Source organism: Phalaenopsis equestris, unplaced genomic scaffold (assembly GCF_001263595.1).
Source record: "Phalaenopsis equestris unplaced genomic scaffold, ASM126359v1 Scaffold000002, whole genome shotgun sequence".
In the NCBI taxonomy this organism is placed as follows: Eukaryota; Viridiplantae; Streptophyta; class Magnoliopsida; order Asparagales; family Orchidaceae; genus Phalaenopsis; species Phalaenopsis equestris.
This window is the reverse complement of record NW_018164444.1, coordinates 65,917,937-65,931,800: the sequence shown is the minus strand read 5'-3', so window position 1 is coordinate 65,931,800 and position 13,864 is coordinate 65,917,937. Positions and strand designations below refer to the sequence as shown.

Here is a 13,864-nt window from a genome sequence, read left to right as displayed (position 1 = left end):
GGACGAAAGTGATGTTTCGGGAACGGAGTTAGAGCCTACCGATAAATTGCCACGCGGCATAACGTATCGCGTAACAGCTTCCGCGTTTCCCGAATTGCCCCCGTCGACGTTCACGTGGCCGCTGGTTCACGTTATGGAAAAGTGGTATCATTCACGGCCGCCGCCATTGGATGGGCCCCACTTATCAGATGTGTTTACACGTGGTAAAATAGTTTTTATCGCTCATAAAATAATAGTCACGTTACTATTAATGTATATTTTAGTATTTTAAGAAAAATTAAAAATAGAAGACATCCCAATCATTTTAATTTCTTAGATTGCTTCAATGAATGGGGATCCCATAAATATTAATGAAATCGCTCTAACCGATAAGTTTGAAATCCATTCGCTAAATAATTCATAAATACTTATCCATTATTTTTTCCTTACTATTTTTTTTTTTATTTTTGTTTGGCTAAATTTTTGGGGCATTTATATAAATACCCCTCGATTCATATGTATTTGCATATCAACATCAAAAAAAAAAAATGGTGAAACTCACAATAGAATTTTTTATGTGAAAAACTCAGAAATTTGAAAAAGAAATATGGAGATTGATCGAATAAAAGTAATTCAATGTATCATTTCAATTATAAAGTGACAACCTTATAGAATATGAGATTACATGGTAAAGTTTGGATAGCAACAGTGTGAGAATAATAATTATGTTGTAGAAGCAGTTGGAGATGGTTAACAATGATATTAGGTAATCGGTATTGTTCTCTGATAGTTGGTGGTCTCTGGTAGTCTAACGCGGCTTCTCGTTGTCAGTGATCTCTATTGGCAAGGAATGAACTTTATTTGTTGGCGGTTATATCGGATGGCTTACGTTAACCATCGGACTTTAAGAGCGAAACTTTAGCAATAAGCTCAGTGTCTTCGCTTTCCAATTGAAGAAATGAGAGTTTTTTTATAGATTTTGAGATGGTTATTCTTGTCTTGGCCTAACTTCCTAAACCACACTATCAGAGACCCATGTTGATACCTTGGATCTAAGATCAACTGTTTTTTCAACATTTAAGTGTCTTAATGACCTCAAAATTGAAGGATATTGGGTCATTGGATTCCTCTCACCGAGAAACTCAACTTGATGATAAATTTGTTGAAATTAAGCTCAAATGATCATGATTTTAAATTTTGAAATGTTTATTACTCATAATGTATTGATATTCATTTATGATCATAAAAATTTCTTGATGACACAACATATATGAATGTAAATCTTCCATTTTTTCTGTTCATTATGTTGAAAGTTATTAAAATGACTATTTTTATTATTCTTGGTTCATGAAAATTATAAATTGTGAATTTGTCGAATAATTATCAGTAATATTAAATATTTTCTCCCTTCATAAGGATGTCATGGTAAAAATAATTGACTTGAGTCTGAAGGTCTGTAACAATATAATAATAAATTATCATCTTAGCGTTACACAGAAACCCAACACACACTGATGTAATTAAAGATAAGTAAGCAATAGGAGATAAACTTATTTTTTACCTGAAAACCTTGGAAAAGGGGAAAAATCACGGGCCCAACCCATTTGAAATAATTTACTAAGAATGTTGAGTGCACATATATAGTCTTCTCCTAATTTAGAAAAGATAGATTTACAAAGTTGATTATTATAAATATGTAACATTAGTTTATTGTTAATAGCCATTGTCTGGTTGTGATGAATGTAGTTATTAGTGATAGCATATTGCAAGAGCTGAAGTTGATTGTTATAGAAGCAGTAGTCTCAGTAAATATTATAAATGATTTATATAGCGTCAGCTTATCGTGTAGGTCATAGTTAAAAGTCATGGTAGTACTTGACCGTCTGCACTGCAGATAGTTGCTTCAAGTGTGTTAATTGACCATAGAGGCCATAGTAGGAAGTTGCAAGAGCTAAGCTAAGTTGGTCATCGTGGTGAGTTGTGATGACATCCATAGGGCACAGAGTCAAGACTTGAAGCCATGATAATGTTCGTAGGCTGCATGGGCGAAGTCGGGAGTTGCACTAGTTGTGAGCCGCATAGGTTGTAGTTGGTAACATAAGCCGTAGTGGTGAGCTACGATGGCGTACAAAGGCATCGAGGGTTGGAGTCGTAGCTGCGAGTTTTGATAACGTTCGTAGGTCGCAAAGCACAAAGTCAGAAGATGCACAAGCTGTGATAACATGTGTATGTCGAAGAGGTTGGAGTTGAGAGCCGCACTAGTTGTGATAACATCCGCAGGATGAGGAGGTCGGAGTTACGGTAGTTTCTGCTCGCATGAAGTCTTCTATGACTACAAAAGCGAAAATTATTTGAGGGAAGAGGGAGCCCTCGAGCATTCTAAGAATTGATTTATCTAGTTTTTCTTCTGGTTTTTCTCTTAGTGTGAATGAATAATACTGTAAGGGAGGGTGAGAAAAATAATTTTTTCTTTTTTAAGGAGAGAATATTGTCTGAGAAAATTAATGATTGTCAATGGGGTGCATAGAACAAATCGCATGTTAATGGTGTAATCTAGGTTTTTCTTTCTTATAAACTCACCACGTATTTACTATTTTGATGAATGAAATTTCTATTTTGTTGTTTTAAAGTATGAATTGTCATTACTATTCTTTTTTCCTCTGATTTGGTGAGTATAAATTCTAGAGTATTTAGTATTGTTTATGTTATTTGCTTGACCAATGTTGCGATGGAATTTTATCATTTGAATCTTAATTTACAATCGATTTGGCCAATTGGAAAGTTTAAAACTATTTTGAATTATGAGTTTTGGGAGAATCTGAAGTGAGATGACCTGGATAAAATTCATTGATTATGAGATTAAAAATATTGCTCTTGGTTTGCTGCTATCATTTAAGAAAATATGTAATATTGTAGATGCAACGGACTTAGAAAGCTAAATTGGTTGATTGTCCATGATTTCCATTGCCGCCAGGAGGGGCTAAAAAGGATTTGGTTCCTAATAGTCATTGTCATATATGACACTTTTTCAAACATTGGTTCTTAGGATCCAAATAAGGAGAGAAACTTTCACTTGTTAGATTCCCATGTCACAATTAAATTGGGATTTTTGTTTTTGCACAAATTAAGTTAGAAACTTTCACAAATCGCGAGCAAACGAACCTTCAGGCTAGACACAAAACGAGTAGGCTAGAAATTTTTACTTTGGGAATTTGTTCATTCATCGTGAGATCCGTGCACAGACTATGTTTTGTATATTATTTGGATGACATGTATACTTGCTTGATTCGTCAGTACTTCAAAACATTTGATTTATATCAACTGTCTATATAAATTTTACTAGCTAGATAAAGCTCGATAAATTAGTAAAATGAGTAAAATAACAATTAATTACTTAAGAAGCGTGAGAGTTGATGGACTAGCAAGTTGTAGGATTCGTTGCCCGTCCCTTGACACGATTTTCACCTTCAATCCCCTCCATGAGACCATTATAATTGATGTTCTATGAATAAAAAAGCCTTCATAGTCGATAAGGAATATAAAATGTTTATTTTTTTCAATCTCTATATTTTTGAAAGAGATTGATACACTAATCACATCAAAAAGTTCAACACAACCATGTGATTGTTAAACCTTGTGAATGCCTTTTTTTGATTGCTAAGACTTATGCATTAAGCTCACTCTCATCATTAAAGATATGATTGTAGTGTAATAGCAACCAACAATTTATTCTTATGAATTATTGATGTTGAATATTAAAAAGTCACAAAGGAGACAAGAGAAAGGCCAAGAAAAAAATGTAAGTATAAAGAATATTTTGAAGGCCTTGATAAAATCCCAAGTCAGTCAAAACTAATGCTGTTATTATGATTGATATTCAACCTTTACAGATGATTTGACTATTAAAAATATATTAATTTGGAAGCTTACAAAACTTTAGAGATTGATAACTCATTATGCTTAATGATCTCCTCTCTCTCTCTCTCTCTCTCTCTAGAGAGAGAGAGAGAGAGAGAGAGGAGAAGAGAGAGAACTTCATGGTGTAAATTTTAATTTTCATCTTATTCGCTTAAGGAACTTTTTACTCACTCATAAGAAATATTTTCTTAAACAATTTAACTTTTTGAACGCCTTGCATACATGAGGCTCGGAAGTTCCTTATATCTGATTGCAATAACTCCCTTACCTTTACTTAATTTTTACAAATTCAACCTTTCCACCCTCAAATTCCATCAACTCGCCATCATAAACTCCATAAACACATTTAACACATTTTTTTTCTCTCACTCATGTAAAGTCCAATCCAATCCCTCCAACACTAAAATAATAACTATAAACACCTTCGTCTTAGACAAGGATAATGACCTACTTTACCGCACTCTACACCTAACTGACATTTAGATCCTATCACCCCAAATACCATGCCTTTAATAACCCATTAATTTTATCTTATATTTCACCAATTTCTCTATAATATAACTCAACCGTCAGAACAAGTCTCATATTTCCATCTTAGCCATCATTATCATTATAAAAAAGTAGTCCCTATGGCATGCACGAAGCCTATTTACTTTTGTTCGACCTCGTAACCTATTATAAATCACTTCAAATATTTGTATTAACTCCAAATCAATCATCCACCACCTTATTCAATCACAAAAAACATTAAATATAAAGGAGTATAAATTTTAACCTACTTCCAAATCCATACAATCTCAATTAGCTCTATTATAGGCAAAGTCCCGACCCAAAGTAGCTAGCCTTCACCAAACTCGATCTAGCTCCATTATCAACAAGTTTCATATACTAGCTATGGCATGCAACACCCATCGTAACTATAGAGCTTGCAACACCATTTTATTTCCTCTCAAACAATTTAAGCAATTAAAATGCATCTCACATAAGTGGGCCAACTATCCCAAGATGTCCACTCACCACTGTTTTTGACATCAAAGATCGGAATGAAGTTAGAAATAAGACAAATAATGACAATTTTAAAACAAACTAGCGATAGATGAATTTTCTTTACCAATACAAAAAATCAATTATAACTTCCCGCATAACTCACATACTTGAAGATAGATTTCATTATGACAAATAAGATTAATAAATGCCAAAATGGAGATCATAAATTCTTAATTAAAAAGAAAGATAAATCATCTTTGAAAGATACTTGTTATTAAAAAATTTAGCTCTTAAGTTGTTGAGTATTGCCAATTTTTTAACATTGCATGTGAGAGTACATTTAGGCAAAATAGAATTGATGCAAAATATCAAGAAAGTAATAAACAAATAATAAAGAAGCTCAAAAAAAAAATGATGTGGAACCCTTAAGAAGCAAGAAAGAAGTGTAAGAAAAAAATTAAAAAGTATTAAATATGATCTCAAGCCAAGCCCAAGCCTAACTTACTATCATGATGGATGTTTAAATTTTGGACCATATTTTAACTTATAAGAAACGTTGTTATTTTTTTAAATAGATATAATTATTTAAGAGCTACCAAGAGATTTTGAGAAGGGGTGTGTAGGTGGTTAGCCATGTATTAGTGAAATGGATCTTATCATAAATGCTTGACATCCTCATTTTTGTTCTTATTGGCCACTGTCATCTCTATTAGATTTTCCCTAAAAAACTGTTTAACTTTTCGGTAGGCTTATCATACTATAATAAACGTATACAAATTGAGTTGTCACAGCCCATTTTGATTGTTCTATAAGTTTATTAAGATTTTATAAAAGTGCAATTAGAATTATTATCAAAATGCATATCTGGTTGTATGATTTTTTTTTTGGTGTTATATCAATCTTAACACTTTTGTCTACATAAATTTATGTTAGGTGCATGCACTTGCTCATTTTTATCAATATCACTTTAAAATAGTAACATATGACCTAAGTCTCATGTTTATATTACAAGAACACCTACTTTAAATAAATATATTTAAGATTTATTATTTTGTCAAGAATAATATCACAACACTTTAATTTTGTTTGAAATCTTTTATATCAAAATCATAAACTTATGAATATAAATTAACATCTTTAAGACATAATATAGATATTTAGCAATGTATACTTTATCTATACAATAAAACTAAAAATATGTTATTTAAAAAAAAAAACTATATTATAATACTTATGCATTTTCATATCTATCTTCAAATATTTACATCTACTTATATAGTATTTAAAGTTTTAATTTACAATAATATATATATATATATATATCATAAAAAAATTAACCTATGCAAATTGTTTCCTCCTCCTCCCTCCCGCCATCCACTCTGCACAAATCACGTGAGCCGCAAACTCTCCGCTTTCCTCTCTCCACCTTCGAGCTCTAAAGAAGAAAAAACCATCCCTTCCATGGATTCCCCATTTCTCACCAACTACGACGCCCCAATGGCCATTCATCCCTTCGATAGCTTGTCGGATCCATCTCCCTCCCCTGTTCCGGCGACCGAATCGGATGCCGATTTGGCCGACGCACTCGCCGCAGCCCTCCCCGTTGTAGAAGATGAGTCGGAGGTGAGGAATTTGCGCGACGCTTGGGAGATCTTCGTGAGGGAATCCATGAAGCTGTGGTGGATCGCTACACCGATCGCATTCAGCATTGTTTGCCTGTATGGGATCAATTCTACTACCCAGATCTTCGCCGGACATCTCGGAAACCTGGAGTTATCAGCGGTGGCGATCGGACTTTCAGTCATCTCCAATTTCTCCTTTGGATTTCTTGTAAGCTGTTTTCTCTGTTTTATTTGCTGTGTTCATGGTTGGAAAGACACATCTTTTAACGGAAATTTACATACGCAGCATCCAATTCTTTTGCATTCAAGCGTCGCACATCAAAACTTCGATTTTTTACTATGAAAAATATGAATTGGATGCTGAGTTTGTAAAAATGATAGTTTTGACGTGGAATTGGTAAATGCGGAAGAATTGGATCTCTCTTAAAATCATATTTGGGAGCAGCTAGGTATGGGTAGCGCACTGGAGACTCTATGTGGGCAGGCGTTTGGCGCAGGGCAGGTGGATAAGTTAGGCATCTATATGCAGAGGTCATGGATCATTCTCACAGCATCCGCCGTTCTAATGTGTCCGGTATACCTCTTCGCCGCCCCCCTGCTGAAGCTCATAGGCCAAGATCCTGATATTGCAGACGCTGCCGGCCGCTTCACCGTCGCCATTATCCCGCAAATTTTCGCCCTCGCTATCAACTTCCCGACCCAGAAATTTCTTCAGGTAAGGGTAACTGAAAGATAAAAAGGTGTTCTTTGGTTGTTTGTTTAATGAGTACGTTATATTTTACGGAAATTTACAAACATATCACCTACTTTTTATGCATTTATATGTTTCACACCTACATTTTAATTTTTATGAATTACAAAAATTCATATTTTCATATATAGGAAAAGCCGAAAAGATGCTTTAATTGTAAAAATTAGAGTTTTAATGTGAATTTTGGGAATTTACAGACATAACAATCAATTCTTATGTATTTACTTATCTCATACTAAAATTTTGATTTTTTTATAATCTAAACACCCCAACCTATGTATGAAAAGGTGAATACATAAGTGTAAAAATAAAAATTTGGGTATGTGATAAGTAAATGCATAAGAATTAGGTGTTATGTATATAAATTCCCGTATATTTTTATGTAAAATTTATTTTTTTCTCATATATTTTGGTAACAAAAGATTTTTTAAAAGTAAAAGAAAGAAAATATTTTTTATATTTTGTAAATTATAATGGAAACTACACACATAAAGAGACAAAATTATTCAAGACAGTCTTTTTCCCAATTTTGCACTTCAGAGCACTCATACACTTTGTATTGACTGCAACATTCATTCTAGTTCTCAAGAATCATTTTTTATTATTAATTCGATGTATTTTCATACGACAGATAAAAAATTAATCATATTTATGATAATAACTAAGAAAAATATGTCTTTTTTTTGTATCATAGATTCAAAATCTTTTACGGTTCATCATCCCTCACTAATCATAAAAAAAAAACTAACTTTTACTCCATTAATTCTACAATCACTAAAACCTGTCTGTATTCTTCTCCATCGTCTGCCCAAACATATATTTTTACGCTCCCAATCAACCTGCAGGCGCAGAGCAAAGTGTGGGTGCTCGCATGCATAGGCTTCGCAGCCCTGCTCCTCCACATCGCTCTCCTCTCGCTCTTCCTCTATGGATTCGGGTGGGGGATCATCGGCGCAGCAGCCGCATACGATATTTCGCAGTGGGCGGTCTCCGTTGCACAGGTGGCGTACGTCGTGCGGTGGTGCGGGGATGGATGGGGGGAGGGTTTCTCATGGGGCGCATTTAGGGATCTGTGGGCCTTCGTCAAGCTCTCGCTTGCTTCTGCTGTCATGCTTTGTTTGGAGATTTGGTATATGATGGTGCTCGTTGTGCTCGCCGGCCATCTTCACCGCGCCCAGATCGCCGTCGGTTCTATTTCCATCTGGTAATTCTTTCAAGTTATTTTGTTTTTGGGGCATTCCATAATTTTTTTGAACATTTACGTACATGCCACACAATTCCTATGTGTTTACATGGAGAAATATTAAGCCTGGGGCAGCATATCCACTACGGCGGCGTTTTTAAAATGTCGCTTCACTGTTTAAAAATTATGTTTGGGCATCTAAACCGAAAACACAATTGATTTTTACACTAAATGGGGGAACACCGTCCGCATCTTGTGGTCCGCATTTCCAAATAAATAACTTGTCTGAATAAGCACAAACTGCCCCAAATTGAGCCTAAATCAAGTCGGTGAGATGTATGTGAGGATAAAGGCTACCTTGAGCCCAAAAAAGTGTTTTTTTTTTTTTTTTTTTTTTTTTTTTTTTTCTGGGGTCTTGTACTACAGATGATATTACATATTTTTTAAGTAATGATAGATGAAATGTTCACATCACATATAAATATGATTATGATAATATAACCACCTTATTCATTATTGTCCGCATATATTTTGTAAAATATGTAATATTTTCTTTGTTCATGACTTAATATCATCTTATATTTACATATCTAAATATTACCTTAGGTTTTTTACATATATGCCTATTTCACTTTTTTTATTTTAATTAAATGATGATATATATATATTTTTGTGATATAAATATAAAAAATAAAATTTAAATGTTAGATATGTAAAAGCATATTGGGTGGTATTTATGTAAATGACCAATCCAAGCAATAAATTAATTAAATTAATATATATCTGTAAAATATATAATCCAAACCTTAATCTTAACTCTGTTGCTAAACTAAACCATCTCTCTCGTTGGCTTCCAGCATGAACATCAGCGGCTGGGAAGGAATGGTGTTCATCGGCATCAACGCAGCCATAAGGTAAAAAAGGCACCAAAGAACTAATCTTGCCATAATTGATATAATTAAGCATGGTAATTTTATGTTAATTAACTTGCTCTGTTAATACAAGCAGCGTTAGGGTTTCTAATGAACTCGGATCAGGAAGGCCCAGAGCCACCAAGCACGCGGTGGCGGTGGTGGTTGCTACCTCACTCGTAGTCGGCCTCTGCTCAATGTTTCTCATTCTGGCTGCTCGTAATAAGTTTCCTGTTATTTTTACAAGCGACGAGGAGCTTCAGCGCGCAGTTTCTAAGATTGCGCATCTTCTCGCCCTTACCATGGTGCTCAATAGCATACAGCCAGTGATTTCAGGTGCTCCCCTTCTTCTCCTTCTTCTTCGTTTAAGGATACACATCACATACTTTTTATGTATTTGCACATCTACCACAAACCTTCATATTTATAATTACTACTCTTTTGGTAATTTTAGAACCACTACATATATAAACTGTTATGATAACTCTCAATTATGTGAACTAAGACGGCGCCACAGTTCATAAGGAGATTTTCTATAGCTAATGGGTACAACAATCATTTGGCTATGACAAGTGTTTATCCGGTCAACTTGTATGAGTTATTGTCTATATATATATATATATATTAAGAGAAACAAAAATTCTGAGAGCAAGGTGAGGAATAAAGAAAGTTTGTATCGAGATCAAGATCGATAGAGAGCTAGACAAAATTGATTCGTCCTTGAAATTGTGTGGTATAATCTTCAAGATTATCTTAGTGAATTATTTCTTGATTTCCTTCTGTCGATGTAGGTTTTGTGGACCGAACCGCGTAAGTTCTCGGTGTTTTTGTTTGTATATTCTTTTGGTTTTCTTTTTTCCGTTTTGTTGTCCTACGGTTCTCTTGGCAGCAGATTCTGCTACATAAATCTGTTTTTTGGTTCCAGTGGCAGCACTATTTATATTTATCATTCTTGGGTTCACTTGAAAAAAGTTGATCTGACATGGAGAAAATTATATTGCAAATGTACCTTAAGCTGTAATATTTTAGTCATTTATAAAGCAATTATGTTATTTTATGGGATGCAGGTGTGGCAGTAGGAGGTGGATGGCAAGCTCTAGTGGCTTATATTAACTTGGCTTGCTATTATGTATTTGGCCTTCCGTTAGGGTTCCTGCTGGGGTATGCTCTGCAATGGGGAGTTCAGGTAAGGACTAAGCTCGTAATATGAAAAGAATGTTAGTTAATTCGGCTTGTTACAGATTATAAGGTTAAAATAGGCTCTTGTAAATAATAAAAAGATTGTTTTGGTGTCATGTATAATCTGTTGATCCAACAATGTTATGTGGGTTTAGGGTATATGGGTTGGCATGCTTTTGGGAACTGCCCTGCAGACTTTCATTCTCTGCTACGTGCTTTGGAAGACCAACTGGAATGACGAGGTTGTTTTTTGTATTTTTCATCACTTATTCCTTATATATATATAGATATATATATATATATATATATATATATTATTATTATTTTCTTATGTAGTTATGTATGTATTGATTGCAGGCTGCACAGGCATGTGAACGAGTGAAATTATGGGGAGGAGAAGGAAAATTTATAGAGCTAGAGCTGGGAAAATGAGCTTCTTTTACAAAAAATAAAAATAAATTACTTCTATAAGGAGAATAGTTATGAAAAGAGCTAATTGGAAAGTCTTGTAGAGGAGTTGATAGAGAGCATTTTCTCAAATTAATGAGAAAATTTTGTGAAAGTCTTCCATACATGAGCTACATACGGACGACGGACTGGATACTCTGTCGTCTATATGTAACTAGTGTACAGATGACATACGCAAAATTTATGTAACTAGTGTACGAATGACAAACGCAAAATTTTTCCATAATCAAGAGACAAGCACAATTTTGGAAAAAGAGAAAGAGAGAGGCTGCTAATTGTTTTGGAGCTCAAATTTTTTGAACATGTAAGGTTGATTTTGTAAATTGTTTGGTGAGTGAAAATTAACACCGGCCGAAGTAGTTGATTAGCTCACTCAAACTGCATTAAGTTGATTTTTTTTTTCCTTTTTTTTTTTTTTGAGATATCAGCTCTCCAATACAAAAAATTATGCAATTTTTCAAAGGGATTGCAAAAGAAATTATTTGATGTAGATAATTTTTGTTTTGGGAAAGGTGAGCTCAAAAGTTAATATGTCTGTCCTACTCGAACCCGTAAATTCACGATGGAAAAGTATACCTTCAACCATTACATTAATCGAAGATGTTTAAACTATTCGAAATCACTTATCTAATTATCATGATTTTATTAAAGTTCAATTTTATTAGAGATTAAATGAGCCAAAATGAAACAAAACTGAGGTATGAAATTGGCTTTTCTTAGCACACCAATCAATCACGGCCCAAAATGAAATGAATTATTCAGGTTTTTGTTATGAACGTCATTCTCCATGGTGTTGTGTGTTGGTTTTCTTAATTTTGCAATGATTTAGTTTGGAATTTACTAGAGCTTCAAAGTAGTATATATAAAAACTTCAAATTTATTAAATAACTCACGAAAATTATGTTATGATTATTGAAAGTCAGTTGAAAAAGCTCAGTTTTTCATCCAAAATTATGTTTATTAAATTGCTAAAACACAAATTAATGGCCCTTAGAATCATTAAAACATTTTTTTTCTTTAGATTATATTTAACATTATACACTATTAACAAATTTTTATCGTTCGACGTAAATCTCAAGGTATTGCATGAATCTCAATATATTTTTTTTAATAAAAAAATTTAAAACTCTTGTTAAAATTAGCAGAAGCTCTGATTTTAACAAACTTATGGTCACTAACTTGACGAGACATACCTAATAACACCAATATTGATCCATTCCAAGTCAAATCAGGCCCGAATCAAGCAATTAAGCCACATTTGGAAGCTTTTGGTGCCTATTTGAAAGATCAGATTGATTCCAATTACGACAAGCTTATAGTCAATTATTATCAAATTGAATCAATTATATGGAATCCACTGTATAGACTATCAATTATAGTGTTCTTCGTCTTGTTTAGGTGTGGAGGGAGATTGGTGAGAATTTGTGAGAGAAGTGAGGTGCTTGTAATTTACATAAATGTGGGTCTACTCGCGTGGAGCATGAAGGAAGATCGGTGGGAGCAATGTATTCTATTAGTTCTATCATTCTAAACTTTTGCATTTGCTATTTCTTAATGAATAAAATGATAAATTTATTGTTTCAAAGCATGCATAGTGAGTAAATTCTTCTTTTCTCCTTAGAATTGGTTGTTTAGGAATTTTGTGTTTAAGAGGGATGTCGAGATTATCTTGAAATTGAATAGTAGTGATGATTGAACTTTTTGGTCTTCATTGACATTCAATTTGGCCAATTAATCTGTTAAATTGATTTGTGAAAAAGTTGTGCTGGAGCAGACCAGTGGAACAAGTCAACTCATATTAACTTTGAAAAACGTGTATATTACTTTTAGGTTAGTGCAATCATAAAAAAAAAATTAATTGAAAGTTTTAAGATTTTTATTATTATTTTTTTAGACATTCAGACTAATTTTATCACAAATATAATCATTAATATTTTTTTTATTGAAGATATAAATTAGGGGCGTTAGTGAGCCATGTCAACTTGTGAGTCAGCTCGAGATAGGTGGCTCGTGAGCCGAACTAGATGAGTTAACAAGACAAGCTTAAGCTGAGCTCAAGTGAATCAAAAAATATATATTAATATAAAATATACTCAATATATTAAATTTAAAAGTTTAATCAATAAATTATTTGACAAATATAAAAAAATAATATTAAAAAAAATAGAGAGCATTTACATATATAACCCTCAACTCTTCTAAATTTACCAATCTCACACTAAGGGTTAGGGGTGTAAACGAACCGAACACGAACGAACAAAGCTTGTGTTCGTGTTCGGTTCGTTTAAAATTTAGTTTGTTTGAAATAAGCTCGTGTTCGTTTCTTAACGAACGAGCCGAACACGAACCGAACACGAGCTGTTCGCGAACGACGAGCCAGTTTGACATCCCTAATATTAATATATAAAAATAATATTATATATTAATTATATAACTTATATTATATAAATATACAATATCTATATTAGTATATTATTACTATAGTATATTAATATATTATTATTATTATTTTATTATATATTATAATTTATAAAATTTAATGTTTTAAAATATAATAAATTTTTTATATATAATTATTTTATATTATTTTATATTTCAAACAATAAAAATTCGAACACGAATGAATGCATCACTGTTCGTGTTTGGTTCGTTTAACTAACCGAACGAAAAAAAATTTGTCCGTGTTTGTCTCGTTTACTTATCGAATGAATCGAACACGAACTCATTGACGAACCGAACACGAACTGTTCGTGAACAACGAGTTTTTTTGACAGCCCTACTTAAAAATTCATTTTATTTTTAATTTTATAAATTCGAAAATAGTTTGATTTTAAGCATTAATTTGGGTGATCTGAAAAAGCTGATT

The 13,864-nt window shown here is 33.1% G+C and overlaps 1 protein-coding gene across 1 annotated transcript; it reads left to right on the top strand.

The window, feature by feature from the left end:
• Positions 1–6,273: 6,273 nt before the first annotated feature.
• Positions 6,274–11,346, top strand: LOC110023468 (protein DETOXIFICATION 35-like). The gene is made up of 8 exons (XM_020722910.1): positions 6,274–6,714; positions 6,952–7,221; positions 8,103–8,461; positions 9,298–9,354; positions 9,449–9,687; positions 10,419–10,537; positions 10,686–10,772; positions 10,888–11,346. Exons 1-8 carry the CDS (start codon positions 6,346–6,348, stop codon positions 10,960–10,962), a joined length of 1,575 nt encoding a protein of 524 aa, XP_020578569.1. The 5' UTR covers positions 6,274–6,345; the 3' UTR covers positions 10,963–11,346.
• The last annotated feature ends 2,518 nt before the right edge of the window (positions 11,347–13,864 follow it).

Coding starts and splice junctions, on each gene's coding strand:
- LOC110023468 (XM_020722910.1), top strand. CDS start 6,346: ATGGATTCCCCATTTCTCACCAACTACGACGCCCCAATGGCCATTCAT. Junction 9,355..9,448: donor GGCATCAACGCAGCCATAAG/GTAAAAAAGGCA, acceptor TAATACAAGCAG/CGTTAGGGTTTCTAATGAAC. Junction 9,688..10,418: donor CATACAGCCAGTGATTTCAG/GTGCTCCCCTTC, acceptor TATGGGATGCAG/GTGTGGCAGTAGGAGGTGGA.